The following is a 20,926-nucleotide window of genomic DNA, read 5'->3' as shown; positions in this document are numbered from 1 at the left end:
TCCGCCAGCTGACGTTGCAGCTGCAACCATGTAATAAAAGATGTATTTAAAGAGATGCGGAGAACGTTACATGACGACCTCGGGCAATAAGGAGTCCGGGAATACCGCTCTGATGTATTAAGAAATTTACGTGACAGTGAGAAGTCTTTGCGCGATAATTACATCACTCAAATTATATCGAAGATCGGTATATAGTCGACGAAGACAAAAAAGAAAAAGCTAACTACAACGTTCGATGTAATTGCAAGCGGAAAGAGAAAAAGTGCTATTTGCGTTTATCTCGCGTTTTTTAAAGTACACAATATTCTGTAGATCGCGTGATACACGAAGCGAGTATGAAGATTCTAAGCACCAGGTTTTTGTACGGAATCTTCTCGAGAACTGATCGAGAATGGGGAGCGTCATCGACTTATAACTCGTCAGGCCCCAGAATTACAACCTCCTCGTGCGCTCTCAACGCGGAGGACTCGTGCTCACCTCTTTTATGGTCGCGTGTGCGTGCGAGAGGGCGGCCTCTTTGTCGGCCAAACTGGCCGCGAGGCTCAGACTTCGATCGGCCTCGTCCCTCGCCGCCCTTAAAAGACTCCAGCGTTCCCTCTCTCGCTCCCGTTCGCGTTCCTCCGACGGTATGCCGGCTCCTTGCTGCTGAAGACGTCCCAGAGTCGCCTCGTTCTCCCGCATCCGCTGCAATCAACAGTCAAAGAGACCCATGTCCGGGCAGTGACTCCGCCCCCCGAAACCTTTATCGTCTACCGTGGCATGCAAATGATTTGAAAAATTGCGAAGAGCACGGCAAAGAAGCTGGGGGGGGACTGGACCTATTATAACTTGGACGTGGAATATTTTACAATATATAATTCTTCTTTTCCGCGCGCGTTGCGGTATATAAGAGCGAAAAAACACGTGACGTAAAAATTTATCTTTACGACAAATAAATTTAACGTAATATTGCGACAATTGCGAATCAATATTTCAAAAATGTGACGCGAATTACAAAACGGATTAATGATTAATCAGAAAGCGTGGCAAATCGCAGAGACCTCTGGGAGATCTCTGACAGGATAACGATCCGATACGTTCGACAAAACAAAACTTCGGTTTGGCACCGATGCGCGATGAGATTTCGTCAAAACAGCAGACAAACTAATAACACCGACGAGATAGTAAATAACCGACCGAAATCCAATCAGAATCCGGAAACAAACATCCGGATTGTATTTGCTAAAATGTCAATCGACGCGAAACTGTTTCGCTCAGCGACGTTTATCTCGAGCACCCGTCGTCCGGAGTGGAAAATGAGCGAGAGGACACTCGAGACGCGCGCGAGATTCAGATCTTCGATACGCGCGAGACGACTCTTGTGATGTGCTCTCTCCATCGATAATTTCATCTCGCGCATAATTAATTCTCAGTCGGTGCAACATTTTGTATAATTAAGTGGAATAATTGAGAGCACCGTGTGGTAAATTCGCGGCAAAACACACTCTATTTGCGTCCCGAGGATAAAATTAATAACAGCGAAATTAGCTCCAACAATTATTCCAATTGTTCATATTCGCAAACTATTTTCAAATAAACTGCTAGAACTTGTTTCGTTATTCTCCAAATTTTACATTTTACGTTTTTTCTAGAATATTTTTCGTGAATTTGCGATTGTATTTTTGCTTTTGTTGAACTTGCGATTGTGTATTTTTACTTCTGCGCATTGTGTTGTTATAGATATTTGTTTTCGTCGAAAAATTTCACGTTTCAACTGTATATCTTGAGAACGAAATGAACAGAGCGAATTTTTTCCGCGAGAAATCGAAGAGGATGGGGCTCGAATTTCGGTTGCGAATGACGCAGTTGCATTTTAATGCGCGAATAAACATGATGTTTACTATCGGCTATTAGACACTTCCGTCGACTACGGTATCGACTACGGTAAAGTTAATCCACTTATCTCTCCCTCGAGCGCGAGCAACTCTGTCGTACGTATAACAGGTGTTGCAGGCAAGGTTTATCGGTTAAACTTTACGGCAACACGGTTATTACAGGCGGCGCGCGGATCATCCAGGCGTCGGCTGTTAGCACATCGTAGTCTCATCCTCAAAAACTATTGCGTGATATCCTGCAGGCAGGTACGAAGTTCTTCGTTCATATCCGATACAATTCGCGAAGCTTAAAGTAGCGACGGACGTCATTTACGCGTCGCGCAAAGTTTACGAGCGAAATCCGATCTCGAGATTCTGCTTCTTCATTATGTTGATTAATTTCACTAACGTGAATTTATTATTACGGAACGAAATTTGTCATTCTAGTTAATTATTCTGGTTTATTAAATCAAGAAGCATATATATATCTAGAACTTTGAGAGAATTATTATGCTGAATGCGAAATATATTTTTAACGTGTCAAATCAGTACATTTATGAAATTCGAATCGAACAACAATTCCAGAATTTGTACAAGATGCTGCTTTGCGTCACATATGTATGAATTAATTCATTTGACTCACCAATAAAATTAAAAAAATCTCATTCACAAAAAAGACATCTTAACCGAAAGTCCAATCTGTCATATTTCACGGCAATCGCTTTTTCAATTTGTAGTTTTTGTTTTTTCTCGCTGAACTGACCACACTAGTTCAGAGTTTATCTTTTTTCCCTTCACACATTTAGAGTGAAAAAGATAAACTCCGAACTAGTGCAACTAGTTCAGTGAAAAAGAACAAACCAAGTAGTCACCGAGGCACTAGGTGAATTTCTCGCGATATTAAAAAATGACTTATGATTTAACATAAATAACAATAACGTGAAATATATACAAATATACGGCTCTCTTAAGTATAGGCTAAATAATAATCAACAATTAAATAATTCTTGTTGCATTTTCGAAGTTTTCGCGAAGAGACGAAAAGGATTTGCGAAAGAAAGTTAATGTTTTCATTTTGTCTCAAGTTCTCGTTCCGTCGTTATCTTAACGAAATCTTTGCGTTTATACAAGCATTCACATAAAACACTCGAGCGTATTATATTCCTCGGAAGCAAGACCGTTGTATGTAAATGTGTGAATAATGTCTACAATAATCTTCCGCAACAAGCACGACGCGCAAGAGAAAAAAAAACCAGTTTGGAGATTTCAGCAACGAGGAGGTAATTTCATCAGCGTTTCATCATGAGTTTCCGTAAGCGCATCATCTTCGGATATGACGTTCAGACAATAAAAGGAAGGGCCGGAAAACATGTCAAGACTCGCAAATTCGAACAAAAGCGGGCAAGATGAAAGAAAATGCGCACAATATATAAGATTTACGTATCTTCCACACGCTAGATACACGCAATTCTTCTTTGTATTCAATAACAGATATTCGAATTCTGAATACACAAAGCTCAATTAAGAAAAAAATTACGAGAAGATGACTTTTGTTAAAAAATAAGACCGCCGAGACTTGGATATTTTTTTATCTCATGTGCATTAAAAGTGAGATTGAAACAAAAATTTAAAGAAATTCAATTTGCGCTCAAACGAATTTGAAAACATCTAAGTTGAAATGAATTTTGTGAGCTTACTATTTGTGATCCACCGCTAGTAATGATTTAATAATTAATCAAAAATTAATCAAAAATTTTAATACTGTTGGGGCGTTTCGTCATTTATTTTTGATCATCTTCAGCCAATTAATATTTAATATTTAATAAGCAAAAGTATAAAATTGTAACCGCCTGTCATTAGCCAAAGAAAACCGAACAACGACGTACAATGAGTGCATTACAGTGTCATATTAAAGTTGTCAAATTAAAGTTGTCAAATTAAAGTTTTGTCAAATTGAAAAAAACCATTGATTATCCTCAGTCCCGCCAACAAAACCGAAAAACATATTTCACCTCACAACGTTGTGCTTTGTTTTCTTCGGCTGATGACAGGCGATTACAATGATAAAGGTTTTAATTATTAAAATTGGCTGAAAAGAATGGTCGAAAATAAATGATCAAAACACGTCTCTCAACAATATTAGAATTACTTCTCATTAATTATTAATTACTATAATCGATGAATCACAGCTCGTAAAATTTGTTTCAATTCAGATTTCTTTCCAGAAGCTCGGTTTTTATTGAAAAAAGTTTGTCGTGGCTAATTTAAAAAGTCATTATAAACTGTCAAGTGACGCGAGATAATATTACTGTGCGTTATAAAAGTATTATATTGTCGCAAGAAATTAAATATCTGAAAAATTCCTCTCCTCTCGTCTACGAACACAATCGCGGCTCGTCGAGGAAGAGAAAATTGAGAATAACGGAAGATAGAAAATCCCTAAGACCTCGTGTTACCAAGAGTATAGTGACATCGGCACTCGCAAGAGACGAAGTGGATTATACAGAAGGAGAAAGAGCGCGGGCGAACGCATAAGGGAGGAAGGAAGAAGAAAAAAAAATGAAGGAAAATTGACGGAGCGCTTTATGGAGGGAAAGGCTGCCGTAAAAACCGGAGGCGACGCGTGTATTCTTTCGGGATGGCAGAGGCAACACGAGGGAACCTGCAACGGCCCGTGTAACGTCGCTGTCAGTGACACTTAAGTCTGATATTTTCATCAGGAACCTTCCTCTGAGTAACGAAGTCTCTTCACAGACGAGCAGCTTGCGAAATTTCACTTTTCGCAAGATCAAGCTCGCGCAACATTTTTAATTTCGTCGGAAACAAACACGGTAGCGCTTTATACGACGTGCGTGTACATTTTTCTCATTTTTGCAAAACAAAACTGTATAAAATATGAAAGCGGAAACCCAATGTAAGAACGTAACATGAAGAAACATGAAGAAATTTCTCTTTTTGTACCTTTCGTTAAAAAAAAAATATATATATATATATTATATATATCCAAAAAGTTCGTTGCACGTTTATGTACACATTTCCGCGCTCACGACAATTAAATTAATTTTTCTTCCGCGCTCTATACTTTCTTTGTACCACACCGACGCTTTTTCCTGCGGAGCGCGCAACGTTGTTAGGTTTCCATTTCGGCGCGTTGTAAAAATTCTGTTTCCTTGATATTCGCACAAAAGAGCACTAAGCGCGCGTCACAAAAGAACGGAATCTTATTAATTAATTGTGGATTCTTTCGTCCGCGATATACCGCACCACGCGCTCTGCGCGTAATAACACTTTTATTAAAATACCAACTATATATTTCGGCTAAAAAAAAAAACCACGATGATCCGCTTTTGATCTTCGCGCGCACAGCCACATCCGCGCGTCCGCGACAATAGTATTAATTAATTCTTAGCGCTCTTCGTGCGCAAAAAAAACCTCGTCATCGCGATATCAAAACGCGCCATTTTAATTCGAATATAATTGCTTGTTTCCTGCAGAGTCGTTTTCAATTTTTCCAGCTATTTTCCGTCATTAAACGTAATTGTTGTTCAATTATTATTGACACAAAAATATTTCACTTTATCAATTTTATCTTTCAGAAAAATTGAAATCTAGATTTCGATATTCTCAGTAATAATTAATAATTAATATTTTCAACTTAATTATTTTATCATCACACAAAGTAAGTTATTTTTTTATTCTGTTCCTCAGTTTTTTGTATTCTAATTATTGTTTCGCAAGTAATTAAAGAAGCAATTTGCGCTTCACGTGCTCGAGTAATCTCGTACGCTTGTATGCGCTCCGTTTTACGTAGGCTTTTCAAGAGAACCGAGGCTCACAGTTCTGTCTTTGTCCCCGAGGGTTGATAACAATCAGTAGCGACAAAGGCTCGCTACATTCTCGCCCTCTTTGCCACGGCGCGTCGTTACACATTGGCTTAAGACCGAACGGCCCCGTTACACCGGAGGGGCAATCTTGATGCGCGATGCGCTCTCGAAGTCGGTGCTTGAAGTGTCCTCCAACGGTAACAAGCTTTACCCACGATTTCCCACCATTGTGTCTTATCCCGGAGAATTTGCTCGAAAGATCGAATCCAACGTGAACACGATACGCATATATTGCTCGTTCGTATTTCAAATTTACGAAATTACGCACGTGTCTATGTTCGAGATAAAATACCTTTGCAAATTTTCAATATCGTTTGCGCGCACTTTCAAGAGCGACGAGATATTGAAGAATTACGTGTCTGACACACCTGGGGCGTGTAAAGACCAAGCGTGGAACTGCAGCGCGCTACGTTCATCACTCGCAGAGAAAAAAAGAGAAAGAGAGAAACGCCGCTGTTCATTTAACGGAATTGAAATGACCGCGGTCCGACGCAGCTCGGTCATAACGGTCTCGGTAAAATGAGAAATTCCGACGGCAAGTTTAATGAAAGTATTTAACAGACAAAATATTATATTGCTGAGTACGTGTCGCTTTTCTGCACCTGCGGTCTCGATTTTGCGCGCGCGCCCTCTCCCCTCGAGAAAATTGAAACGCGGTCAGTGAGCGACCGTCGGAAGCATCTTCGGGATCGTGAATATAACTTTTTAATTCTGTAATGCTCTTCAGCAAGCGGTTTAATATGCGAACACCTCTCTTAAAACAACACCCTTCGCGCGCGCGCGTGCTCGTAAATTAATAAAGTTTCAAGAACGATCTAATTACTAATTAATTGCTCGAGGAAAAAAAAAGAACGGTGGTACCAATTGCGTATAAAAAAGTTTTAACTACGTTCGCACAATGGCGGTCTCGGGACTCGCTTTTTTTTTTTTTTTTTTTTATTCTCTCAATATTTTCGCGTTGGCTTCATAAAGACGCATTAAAGGCGAAATTAAAACCGCGAAGCGGTTTCGCGGTCGTTTCGCATTGTTCTCAATTTCTATTAGTCGGTCGCTTTAACGGGCGGACGGGGAAATTTGGTTACGGTTTAATCGTTAAATCATTCATCGTCATATATCGCGCGCGTCGCGAGTTTGTGTCGCAATTTTATCGAACAATCGCGCGGTTACGACAACGAATCGCTCGAGAGAGAGGTCAAGCTCCACTTCATCATTTTTGCGGAGATTTTTTTAAAATCTCAGCAGAATTTTCATCGCGACGAAGTAAAATGCTGTCAAATTTTGTTCGCTATTTTTTCTGTTGTGAGAAATTCAAGAGTCCGAGAGAGATGAAAAAAAAAAAAAAAAACTGCTGACGACGATATCGGAACGAAATTGAGAAAATGCAAACGTGCACAGCAGAATGGGAGAAAGAGAGATTTCGAAAGATGGATATATTTATAAATCCTAACACACGCGCGCGTTCGCGCGACTTCTCAGTCATTTTTTTTTTTTCATACTGGCGGCAATTAATACGTTCGCTCAGGAAAAAGAAAAAAATAAGTGGCTTTTCCCCTAATGCTATTTCAAGCACTCGTCGGGAAAAAAAAAACTCACGAAAGTAGACCGTTCTATATGATTTTAATGAAATCGTTCTAACGTTATATCACGCGAAAAAAGTTTCAGTTGATATCCCCATTTTGCGTTCTTCATCTCTCCCGCGCTTTGATAAACCGTCTCATAATGGATTTGCTATTAGCAAATATACGATTCGTTTTTCTCGCGGATATTTTTACGTTGTAGATAAAAAAAAAAAAAAAAAAAAAAAAGAAAAAAAGCTTGGGAGAGAAAATTATGGGTGCGCCGAGGCGATTTCGAAAGTTGAACGTTCATAAATATCGAGCGCGGCGAAGCACTCTCCGTTTTCGCCTCCCTTCCTAATTCATTCGTCGCGCGCGCGGCACCTATCGAAAATCGATCCTACTGTATGAGATATGCAAATTTGCGAGAGCAGCATTAGAGTTACTTACTTTCCCAATTGTTTACCGCTCCCATTTGCGGAATCGTAAAACATCGCGATTAAGATTCGCGCGAACGTGATTTCCACCCCAGGAGGTGAGTTTTAACACGCGATGTGTGTTTCATCGGCTAGACGTGAAGCGAACATCTTTCGATTCTCCTCCCGTTGTGAATCCCGTGAAAATATATCTTGTTGTCACAGACGTAGCCACAACAATAAAAAGCATTATTATAAAATATTCTTGTCAACGTTTGAAATAAAATCGTTTCAATATTTCTCGTCGGTTCTAACACAACGATCCGTTCGAGATCTTATCGCATAAAAATCTAAAGTCGTAACCGTCCCGCAAGAAAGAACGTTTTTTGCTCTCGAGAATATAAACGTAAAATTCCTTTATCAGCAGAATTTTTCATACTAATACTTTTTAATGAAAAATTCCAGAAGGTATTAAAATCATTTACAATTTATCCCCATATCGACAGAATTTATTCGGAGAACGATTGTTTAATCAATCCCCCCTCCTTCTTTCTTTCCGCGCTTGCTGAAAGAGGACACTTGTTTGCCGTACTTTTCATCATTGTTCACAAGCTCTTCTTCTTCAAGTTTACAGATAACGACTTTGTTATTAAAAAAAAAAAAAAAAAAAAAAGAGCATTTGAGAACATGCGAGGAATATTGCGAAAGTTGCTATCCGCTGACTCACCTGTTCGTAATTTCGTATAAAATCGCGAAGTTCGCGCTCTTTGTCCTCGAGAGTGCCGTAGAGCGCTTTCATCTGATTGAGAAGATCGAACTTCTCCGCCTTGAGCCGCTTACGATCAGCCTTCAACGCCTGCAGCGCCTCCTTCGCATGCTGCAGTTCCATCTCCAGGGCGACGAAGCGGGCCTCTTCCTCCATAGCGGCGTCCTCGGAGCCGACTTCGCCGCGCGCCGCGCCGCTCAGCAACAATCTCCTCAACCTGGCGACTTCGGCCACCAATCTTTCGTTCTCCAACCGCAATCGTCTGGCGCTGGCCAATTCCGCGTGTCCACCCCCGTGAATGTTGGACAGTCTAGATGCCACTACCGGGTCGCCGATTCCTGCCAATGTCCAAGAAAAAACAACTAAATTTATTTATTCGTAACAAATATATACAGAGAGCTCTCTCTCTTTAATTATTCAACTAGCAAAGAACTAGTTGCTGGATGTGTGTGTAAAAATATATTTACTCGCTCTCTTTGGAGCTTTATAAGCTAAATCTAGGAATAAGAATTTTTCAGAAGTAGATGAAAAATGAATGATCTGTTGATGGCCTCATACGTGCGAGCCCGCGTATGATTAATATATATCTCTAGTCCAAATCTATATCCAAATCACGAACGTCGTCTCTCCGCGATCTGCAATCTAGACAGCATATTGCGATAAGCACATAGTCTAGCTTTTCATGTTCCGACCACAGTGTGGTGATAATCGATCGAACACGAGCACGATCGTAAGATAATCCGCGACCGCCTCGTGTTCTCTTTGTGTTTGTTGCATAATTTCGCAGCGTAGATATATTATATATGTATATATATATTATATATGTATATATATATATATATATATATATTATATTATATATATTATATATGTATTTTTTTTAATGTGTAAATTAACACACATAATAATTGACTTAAATGCATCTCGTATTGCATAAATTATTTCTTTTACGTGAAATTCGAAAAAATTAAAAAAGACACTTTGGCTTCTTTTAAATCAATTTTATCGATAAAACATGCAGATTAAGAAAAAAAATACGGGGAAAAAAATAACAACTTTATCTTCCTGATCACACACGTCAAATTGTTTTTTTGTCTCTTGACGTGAATGATCATTTCCGCAATTCTTGAGAACGCCGTTGTTAATTTTATTTTAGAAAAGCTCGGAACGGGATTTCTCTGTATCTGGTTATCTCTTACGGGTCATGTGTCTGAGCGATATGAGCGCTCTGAGATTTCTCTCAGCAGGTAGCACAATGAACGGCGCGGCTCACCGCTATCGAGGACAATCCGCGCTCTCAAAGGGGGTCAGAAAGAATCGGTCGTTCATAATTAAAGTCCGGACTACCCACCGAGGGAATTAGCCGGGGATGACGGTCTGCTGCCCGGTGCCGGTCCGGGCGGTTCATTGTCCTCGTCGCCTCGCGCGTCCCCGTCTACTAGATCCTTATCGGCGTCCTTTTGCTCGTGATCGTTCATCTCCTTGCTGGATCGCAGGGAGTCGCGGTTAGCAATCGATATCCGCAGTCGTTCCGCGCTAGAGCGCTCGTTGCTGCCGCGATGAAGATAGCCGCCCCGGTTGGCCGGTCCCCGATCCGGACTGGCGCTGCCCGATCGCGAGTCCACGCTGCCCCCGGATCCACCTCCCAGCCGCGTCTTCTCAAGGGCGGGGGCGCAGGGACGACGAGCCTTCTCGCTCGGACTTCGACAGGGCGAGCCATTTCTTCGTTCTGGCGGAGAGAAAAAATCAAACAAATAAAAATGTCTTCTCGATCTTTTTTCTAATTAGATAAAGTGCTTTAAAAAAGAAAAAATATAAATTACTTAACAAAAATGTGTGCGTATATTTCACTGATACGTATATTTTGCGCATATTTTTTTACGACCGAGAATGATGTGCGAATTTTTCTCTGCGCGCAAATTTCTTCTCTTTGAAAGCAATCGGTAGGCAAAACGCCACTTTCGTCCGGCTACATATAACACGGATAATATCCATTTCCCAATATAACACGAATCGAATTTGTAATTACATTCGAATCAATGTAGTAATAAGTTCAGTGTGTTTTATTCAATTAACTAACACGATGGATTTATAGCGGCGCGAGGAGCGTATGTACAGTACGTTTGCAATCAGCGTGTAATTTAAATCGAGCGTTAATTAATCATTCAACTGTGGTTCGGCATGGTGCGTGTTCGGATCGCGTATTTAGCGTCCGTCTCTCTTTAAACGTTGCGAGAAACGATCGGCGGGAAAAAAGATTCGCGAGAAACTCGGGATTCGAGAGGAGGCGGACGACGACGACAACGACGACGACGACGACGACGAGGAGGTAGACTCGATTATGGCGAATCGGAAGGGAGTGGTGACGCGACAGACGGAGAAAAACGACTTATATATTGACGCGTACGGAGAAATCGCTGGAATGAAGCCAGCCTTTACTTGGAATGTGCGTTCGAGACGGATGCGCTCGATAAGGCGGATCTCTCCGCTACGAACGCTGAAGCGCGCGTGATCGATTGACCCAATGTACCGACCGGTCCTCGGAAATGCACTCTCGTCTCGAATTTGCATGCGCACGCGGGTCTCCGCTCTCTCCCTTAAGTGGATCTGTTGGCAACTCTCCTTGATGAGTAAGAGAGTACGGACACAGAATTGCATAATGTACTAGCCGTGTCTTTGATCTTCCGTATAAGTAGGTCTTTCGCGAACGTGTTAATACGTTTCTCCCGTGCGCGTCCATACACGCACAGAATGTATGTATTTAACAACCGAGTGCTTAAAACTTTCAAGATTTTATTCCGTGACGAATGACGCGCCGTTTTGCATAAGACAAAGCTGCGACAAAGTGCGAAAACGTACGGCGGTGTGTGTGCAAAATCTCGTAAAATATAGCAACAAACAGATCGACAAATCATTATTGTAGAGAGTTCGCAGAATGATTTTCAATCTTTGTATAAAAGAAACTCAGCTATATATATATAAGCTGAGCAATATAAGTAGTTGTTCGAAATGTTGATCCACAAGCTTAAGAGATCAGCGAGGAAAACCGCGGAATCGACATGGAAACAACAACTGTGGGATATTCGGAATAACTCGGCAAACAGTCAAAACAAACGCGGAAATGCACAGAGAAACATTCGCGTCGTCTTAAAATTTCATTTCCGCGCGAACTTCTTAAAAAGTCTTATCCCAAGCCGAAGCTCCCGCGCGAAGTCGATAACTTTCAGTTCGCGTTAAGCGTAATTCCGTCGTTTCCTGCTACGCGCGGCGGTGCTGTCTTTTTATGAAAATACTTTCGCAAAATAAATTCAAGCGGGAAAACTCTCTCTCTCTCTCTCTCTCTCTCGAGATCTCGTTCTTTTCGACGAGCGAGATTCGCGCGTAAGTCTTTTCATGTAAATCAAACGATATCTTTTAAAAAAACTACTTATCGTGTTCCGTGAACGGTTATTTGCTCTTACAGTAGGTACAGCTTTGAACACGTTTATTCGAAATATACTAAAGGAATTAAACTATATACTAAAAAAAAAAAAATGGAAAAAAATAAAACAAAATAAATTATAGAAAAAATTGAAAATCAAGAGAATTAATCAAACGTAAAAGAGTCAAAGTTCGGTCACAGATTATATACGAACCTATAGGACTGGCTCGCCGATCGATAGGACTGGTCCTGTCCTTCTTGTCCACCGGGCTGGTTCTCTTGTCAATGGGACTAGCGGATTTATCGCTGGCCGAGCTTCGCTTCTCGATCGGGCTGCTCCCGGCGCTGAGCCGCTTGCCATCTTCCGCCTGTTGCTGAACTTCCACTTCCTGACCGGGAATGATGTTGCCGCCAGAAGCGGCGGTTGATGTGCCGGAATTGTTGTTGCTGTTAGCGCTACCGTTGCCGGCCGCCGCCCCGGAATTGTTGTTATTTAGTACGATCGGCAAGGCGCCGCGTACATCACGCAACTCGCCCCGAAGTGTGGCGCACTCGCCCCTAGCGCGTTCCAGCTCGCCGTCGAGCCGTGCGCCGGTCGCTGCGTTCTCCTCCACCATCACGCGAAATTTTGCCTGCAAATAGAACGCAAGAAATATGTATGCGAATGAAGCACAATGTGAAATGGAAATGATTTAATTTAAGCAAACGTCGCGGGATAATTTAAAAGCCGCGAGAGCGGCTTTAAAATTTCAATTGAAGATAAATTTTGTGCAGTAGTCTATTAGTTTGCAAGTATATATCAAATTACGTGTATACATTAACTCGAGTTTTCAGATGTGTAAAAGATGTAGTCATCTTTAAAATGCTTGAGAAAAACAAAATTTCTTGCACATTTTTCGGCCAAGGCTGCGTGAAAGTTTCCCCAACCTATCATTTACGCGTCTGTCGTTCTTACAAAGTTAATGCGCGCGAAACGAGCGAATCGGCGAGATAAAAGTTTCGGCCGAAACGTCTGGCGCGAAACGCGCAAATATTAATAAGTTTGCTCGCGACGGCAATCTCACATTACGCGCTCACCATTGTGCGTCGAAAGCTCTTTACACGTGATATCGACTGATGTCGCGCGCTATTCAGAAGTTTGTACGCGCGACTTCGCAGTCGCGGCACGAATCACTGAAATTGCGAAACAGACAGACAAAGAGAGAGAGAGAGAGTCCGGAGACACGTAGACCGGTATTTCTTTCGCAGTCGCATGAAAAGTAACCCTGAAGGAATAAGCGTAATACTGTTTCTCTCCGAAGAAACAACGGGAAAAGCGAAGAATAAAAGAAGTAAAGACTGAGGGAGAATTGAGAAATTGTGAGCGCGTCATTTGCGTCAATTTTTCTTTTATAACATTTTAATTGATACTCGAGAATCTGGAGAAGTTATAAGCGGGACGTAAATCAGTATTTTATGACCTGAACCAATATTCTCTCGTTTTTAATATGTTCCAACTTACTACTACAACGACTTTCGTAATACTCTGTAACAGAAAGTTGTTCGTATTCTCGAGAGTATCGGTCACAGTTTCCGCGAGACTCCTCATTAAAAAAAATTACGTACTCTGTATAAATGCATTTACGACGTCGAGGGAGAGATCGGTTGTATCAGTGACTTCTCTCTCGAGCGTTACCGAATGATTTGTATCCGCCGGCAAAATCAGAACGGGGAGCATGTATTCCTATTAATGACGATCAATGATATCTCCGGGGCTGTCACTATAATTTGCAGAAACGTTAATTCGCACAAGCGCTCGCGGAGTCCTTCGCGTGGAATAATAGACGACGATTCCCCTGTGTTCCGAACTGACATGCGGGATCTCCCGCGCGCGTTGTGATACAGATCGATGTAATACGGTTCTCACGATTAAGTACGAATGTTGAATGTTGCGCATCGCCAGAAGCGTCATGGCAACTGAACTCTCGAGTTAAAACGTAACTCTTAACCTTCCGTTCTGAAACGGAGAAGGAGTCAACAGTGCTCAGACGTGAGTTGTTAACAACTCGACTTGGGCTCGAACTTGTTAGACGTAAACTTGATGTAACTTCGAACGTAGCAAATTGATCCAAGAATCATATATTCAAAATCCTCTGCACAAGTTAAATTTATGCAGTTGCAATATCTGATACCTATATGTATATATAGTCATTATTTGATATAAAGAAAATGTTTAAAAACTGCTTGAAATTATTTTAAAGAATTTTACAACACGCTCTACGAATTTTTCGAATAGCAATTAAAAACAATTATGTTACGTTCAAAATATATTCTCCTGCATGTATTTTTCTTGCAAAAACCGGCAATCGGAATTGCAAAAAAACAGAAAAACATTATCATTTCAGAATGAACGTATTATAACTACCCGCAATTCACACGGACAAATTAAATTCTGCAAAGGTAACATTGAATGTGTATTGCATAAATAATGAAAAAGTGAGATATAAGCAAGAGCCAATTTGGGTATACATCATAAATGTAAGTTGTGTATAAAGCAGAAAACATCAGTGCGATTTACAGATTTGCGGATAAAACGGAATGTTGCGCGAATTCATACGGGATAATGATTGCGGCGCGCCGCAAGTACCGGATGCACAAACGGAGCCGTCTAAAATTTGCAACGTTTCTGCGGCGCAAATGCTTTTCCAAATCCGTATGTACGTAAGCGGCTTCCTGTAAGCTACTTAATGACGCGCTGTCAAACGCGAGAATTGCTAATTGCGATCTCGCGAGAGAAATGCCAAGAGAGAGGAAGCGATCCAGAAAAAAAACAAACAAATTTCTCAAGGAGTGTTTTTTTTTAACCAAATTAACACATAAAAAACACTAAAAAACTATCTACGACGATCAAACTTATAGTTAGCATTCCTCCAATGATTGATACTTGTTGACTTTTTTTTCTAGTTTTTAACATTTTTTAAAACAAAAAACTAAAAAAACTACTTAAAAAGATATTTTGGTAGACACACGCGTGGCTCTGTAAACAATATATAATGCATGATTTGAATATACTTCTATCTTCAATTTAAACAATTGATCTTTAATATCTTTTTTGTAATAACTTCTTTTTTGTAGAAGAGATCGTGTTAGAAGAAGTTTCAAGGTAAATTTGGCAGAATGTTTAACCAATGTTTAACAAGTTTTAACTGCACTTGTTAGCTTAGACAGTTTGAGAGAGAAAATTCGAGATATCTCGCTCAAATTTATAGATTTTCGAAGCCCGATACAGTTCGTCTTTTAATCGATAAACCAATTGAAAGCGACCGGCTTGGGAAACATTCTTGGGTGTTAAGCGGAACCCCTCTTAGGATTCGCGCAGTCCCCACACTCCACAGGTCGCGAAAACTATACATACTCTTGATCATTTTGGTCTGTAGTTATTTTTTACGTGACATTATAGTATAGAATTAATTTCGATTTTCTGGGACAACATTTTTTTGTAGTTCTTTAGTTTTTTTTTTTTTTTTTTTTTGACATATGTTTTATTTTATATATTTTATATATTAATTAAAAAGTCGAGACAAAATATAATGTGATAAATCTTGAAAAAATCTTGAAAAAAGTTAGGAATTTGTCAAATAACATTGCGCCCCGTATATCTCTCAAATAAAAATCACTCTGTTTATTGTATCTCTTATCTTAGATATTATTCAAAGAATCGCGCACCTCGCAAAGATGCGATTAATTATCGCGCGCGATCGCGAGCGCCGAGCTTGATTATCGAGCGCTATCAAAAAGAAGCCTCAAAGGCAGAAACGCATCATAGGAAGTGTGGAAGGCAGAAAGAGAGCGGAACGGGGGAGAGTGGCCGTCGAGGGGGCCCATCATTGGCCAAGTTCCAACGACACAAAAGGATAACGAGAAGAAGAAGCGGAGGAGGCAAAACGGCATCTCGCGTACTTGTTGCGTTCCCCAGCGGCGTCTCTTTCTCCTCTCTCTTTTCTCTCTCTCTCTCTCTCTCTCCCTTCGGCGCAAACGTTCCGACAACGATCGCACTCACGCCCTTTTCACGGTTGCGAGAGCCGTCGGAATCGCGACGATAAATTTCCGTCGAATGGAAACGGGCGGTGAGCGAAAACCGCATCGGTCGCTTCTCCGCGCCGGGGAGTAGTTTCGCCTTTAGTGCGACGTTTAAACGCCACTGCACTCTCTTGCAAAATGTATACCATGCCGCAGCGTTGTTACACTGCGTCCGGGGTCGACATCGTATAGTTGTTCGTACATAGCGTTTCCGGCGAGAGGATCAATACTGGCTTGGAAGTGATGGCATCGATAACGCGTCTTTTCTCTCTCTCTCTCTCTCTCTCTCTCTCTCTCTCTCTATCTCTCTCTTATTTAAATCTTTATTTTTTGATAAGAAAAACAAAAATGATAATTTTTTATTCAATATCTGGTTATTTAATATTTTAACTTTGTCAAGCGTGCTCGAGTAAACTTGTATTATAATAAAGTTCACTCTCTATGAGTCATATCTCGGATATTTATCAATCGTTTCACGTATATAGAACACACGTGTATGAAAAAGTAAACACAATTTTTAGAAACGAAATAATTAATTTCTATTAACACGGTCGATATTACAATTGAGTTCTTCGGATATCAGAGTATTTCGGGTTTATATATAATTCAATTCCCTGTCTGTGACTGCTATTCCGAGTTATACGTCTCTGACTACAATACAACAGGTTTCGGATTGTTGTACGAACGGAAGTCACAAACGCCGATGTAAATACAAACCGCGGACTATCACGCCGGTCGTTTGTCGCAAGTCCCCGATATTATGTTCCCGTCGTGTTTCCACGAAGCGAGGGTCTCTTCTGTCGATTGGCGAGCGCACGACGAAACAATTTCGCATACAATCGCCGCAAATGTTCCCGGCCCGTAACAATTAAATGAACGATCGAGTCATTAGCCCGGACAATTTGTCGTACACGAAACTCATCCCCTGCGTGCGCTGCGCGCTCGCCATAACGCGCCTGCAGAACGTATTGTAATTGGCCGGGATCCGTTCGGATCTTTTCGCATCAAATCAGGGGTTATGGACCACCCCGTTAAAGGAGGTTTCACCCGGGAAGAGGGTTACGACCTGACGTTAACAGCGAGCCGTTTCACGGCAACTTGCCCGCTTAAAAGTGTGACGTCTCTAAGCTGCGAAGTCGTTGGAAAGTCTCTCGCAGAGTCAATTTTCACCTTGTGTCGCGAAAGACCACGTCAACTTCCTCTTTGTGCATTTTCAATTTTTCGTGCATTATGTCTCACACTTTTCTTGATGAAGTACCACAAATTACAATATTATTTTTTGAAAAATTAAAATTTTTAGTAGAAACTGAATAAATAAATATAATACGATGTTTTTCTGAAAATTGTTTTCGAATTTTTGAAACCGCGTTAATATCATTTCTGTCACTAGCTCTTAAATTCTGATAAAATGTTCACGAAACGCCGACGTAAAAATGACGCAGTTCCAAAGACTGCTTTCAGAAATTCTTATTAAAACATCGCGAGAGAGCATTTAATATCAAATAACAATTATTTTATATCATATATTAGATTGTCGGAAAAATTTCAAACCTTTTTGAGAAGACGCGAAGCCGCAGAAATTCTACATCGACGGAATAATGGCACTATCCAACACAAAGTGGCAAAAGATCATCAGAGCGACGTCATATATTTAGTTTGTATTATCAACTGTGATTGTATCGTCACAAAGATTTGAAATAAAAGCTCTCGATTAAAAAAGATATTAAAAACACTTTTGATGATCCAATATATACACTTCGATTATTTAATTTCACGAGCCGTTCTCATATCCGCGCCGTTAACGATCCGGGATGTAGCGTGTGAGATCGTATGTCGTTAGCGAAACAGACTAAAGAGCGTTTTACCAAAGAGACTTATAGCGTAGACTGACAGCTGGTTTAATGAGCAATTTTCGTTACCGGAAGTCGATACGCCGTCGCACGCGGTGAGAATCAACGACGTGCTGGCAAGCAGAAACACCTGTCGTGACCGTTAGGAAACGGATGAGGAAACGAATCTTAGTTTATTTCGAGAGTTTTACCAAAAGTAATTCGTTTTTAAATAGATAAATTTAGTGGCCTTTTAGCACAAGAATACGAGAAACTTTCGAAATTAATTCTTCTTTCATCGAAGCACTTGGTCTTTGTATTTACTTAATGGATTGAAGTTTCTTATTGAATTTCAAGTCTCAACTAAAATATATTCAAGATAGTTTTACTGATCATTATGAGCTAAATGTGCGTGCAAATATATTTTTAAACGTGTGAATTAATTCACATGGAAATTCGAATTGATTTCAATTCGAAGACTCATCTAAGTTGAAGAACACTGCCACGAGCTTAACTTTGTTGTTAAAAACATTTCAATTTCAATATTTTCTCGTTTATAAACAAGAATAGCAACAAAATGAATATTATTATTTTTTTTTTTTATAATGCACTTTAGATGCTGTTCCATCTTCGTCTTTTCTATTCCAACTTTGAGCCAACGAATTAAAATGAATCTTGAAAGCGAGTCTAAGAAAGTAAAATCAGGTTGAGAGGACCATCATTAACTTTCCGTATAATCGCGTTTATTTTTAGTCGCTAATTTGCTTATATACTCCGCCGGAATTTATTCGCCAGATAATATCTTCGCAAACTTAATCCAAGTAATTTAAGAATTCTGCTGAAATCACGGAAGAGATTTCTCGAGTTTTCGCGCCTTCTCGGTAATTACGAGCGCAAAGCTCCATCCTTCTCCGACACTTGTTGTCCGAAGATGTCAATGCGGTGGGACGGACAGCGAAGAGGAAGAAGAAGAAGAAGAAGAAGAAGAAGAAGAAGAGATTTTCATTTCATCGTGAAGTAGCGCATGAAATATGCATCGCTCGATGCATCCGCGATTTTTCATCGAGCACGGAACCCTCCCGCTAGCTGATGGCTGCTGCTCATCCTCGGCTTATGCACATGCATCTCGTATGGCACGTAAATTTACGATGCATATCGGATACAAGATCGAACCGCACGACTCTCTCTCTCTCTCTCTGTCTGTCTCTCGTATTCGAATTTAAAAATTCCATCTCAACAATTTGGTAAAATATTTTCTTCGCCAATTTTATACTCGCCGAGTTTACGATATCGGATTGTAACAATAAAAGTATCTCTATTTTAAAAAGTATCACATATATAAAAGTTTAATACGTGTCAAATATATATAAAGAGAATTAATTGATATAATTGTTATTGCAAAGTTTATTGAGATGTAAATAGAATCTCCAATAAAAAATATATTCTAATTGTTTTTTAATGATGATTCTTATAAATATTTAATTAGTTTTGCGATTTAATATACTGTAGGTATCTATTCTTTCACAGTTGTAAAAAAAGACAGAACAGATAGAGAGATAAACAGATAATAAAATCCGATAAAATACGTTTATTAAATTTTCTCGTGTTGTTTTGTCATCGTGAATTTAATGACATTGCATATTCAATTGCGCGCTATTTCGAAATTGGAATAGCAGTCGCGCGAATTTTAACTATGCGCATATCAAACAAACGCGCAAAACATATAGACGCACATCTCTCGCTTTCCAAGACTTATCCTATCTATGGGAATAAAAGTTTCTCGCGCGCGCGCGCGCGCGAAGAGATACGTGCTTTAGTTTCTCAAATATGTGATACGTCACTTTGAAATATCTTCGCAACGAATTTTACAAAATGACTTTTGCATACTTCTCTTTGCTATATATATGTATATATATATGTAGTTCACTCAAAGCTTTCTACGGAAAAATTCTCTCTAATTTGTCGTCTTCGTCGTTCGTTAATTAAAATCATTTTCCGCAAATCACGTAAAAGCTATTTGTCGACTTTGCGCGCAAACTTCTTCCTACGTGTATCCCGCTTTCTTATCAAAAAAGTGCACGGAACTTCGCACGGATCTTTCTACATTTCGCTCCAAGTTTCCAGTCGGAGCTGGTTCCGTGTTCGAGCGCAATAACGAAAAAACGAGCTTCAAAAACAAGACCAAGGTGGAAGGAATAAGAAGAGCAAGAGAAGACATCGCAGCTCGGCAAAAATTTTACAAACTGTCTGCACGAAGATGAGTTCTGTTTCTCGATAGAACTTCTATCTCTTTTAAAAATTTTATTCAAAAAATAATTAATATTTAAACATCTCCCTCTCTCTCTCTTTTTCTCTCTCTCTCTCTCTCTCTCTCTCAAAGATGTGCAGCAATAAAATTTGTCAATACTCAATATTTTACGGACAAAATATTTGTACTAAAATGTTCACGATAGAAGATAAGATAGATTCACTCGATACAGACAAGTATCGGCTCGTTTGCCATGTCGCAGACATGGTGTGTTTGTATCTGCTTAAGCATATTGACGTTATCCGTATCGCGCGCGTACACGCCATGCATCCAACTAAATAAACGCCGTGTGTCTTACGAAGCAGGTCCGGCACATATGAGTCCTCTCCTCGTTTGAAAGATTGCATCTTCGAAAACGTGATACAGTCGAGAAAGCGATACAAAGTGGCCGATACTATCGATGTTATTACCGGCGAACTGTGTTGGCTTGATATGGTTTTCTGTTTTCTTTTCCACGTCGGACATCGACGCTTCACTTTGCTCGGAAGATGTTCAATTAACGACCGTCGTGCTTGCGCAACGGGTGCGCCGGATATAAAACAAGAGGATAAATCCGAGAGAAGAGAGAGACGCGACTTCCTCACTTCTTCAACCAACTATTTGAAGACTGAGCAAGTCTGTAGAAAGATATTATTTGTACGATTGCGATAACATGAGATACATATAATGGTCCATTAGTTGATACAAGTTACGAAAAGCGACAAACAAAATCGTTAGTTTGAATAATAATCTGATTTTATGTATTACAGAAGTTTTAATAGAAGTCACTTTATTTTGATTTAAAGATTGATAATAAGATTAAAAAGTATGTATATTACTCATATATACATATAT

At 40.1% G+C, this 20,926-nt stretch overlaps 1 protein-coding gene across 1 annotated transcript in view; it reads right to left on the bottom strand.

Annotated features, from left to right (window-relative positions):
- LOC109859620 (kazrin) overlaps positions 1 to 20,926 on the bottom strand; it is an 88,495-nt gene that overhangs the window by 17,362 nt on the left and 50,207 nt on the right. Inside the window, exons 4-8 of the mRNA XM_020438016.1 lie at positions 12,111 to 12,528; positions 9,827 to 10,204; positions 8,437 to 8,813; positions 478 to 684; positions 6 to 20 (exon numbers count right to left, since the gene is read on the bottom strand). Coding sequence (XP_020293605.1) covers positions 6 to 20; positions 478 to 684; positions 8,437 to 8,813; positions 9,827 to 10,204; positions 12,111 to 12,528 — 1,395 coding nt within the window. The remainder of the gene's footprint in view (positions 1 to 5; positions 21 to 477; positions 685 to 8,436; positions 8,814 to 9,826; positions 10,205 to 12,110; positions 12,529 to 20,926) is intronic.

This window comes from Pseudomyrmex gracilis, unplaced genomic scaffold, assembly GCF_002006095.1.
Source record: "Pseudomyrmex gracilis isolate BER0280 unplaced genomic scaffold, ASM200609v1 scaffold_272, whole genome shotgun sequence".
NCBI lineage: Eukaryota > Metazoa > Arthropoda > Insecta > Hymenoptera > Formicidae > Pseudomyrmex > Pseudomyrmex gracilis.
This window is presented reverse-complemented; position numbering and strand designations above follow the sequence as displayed.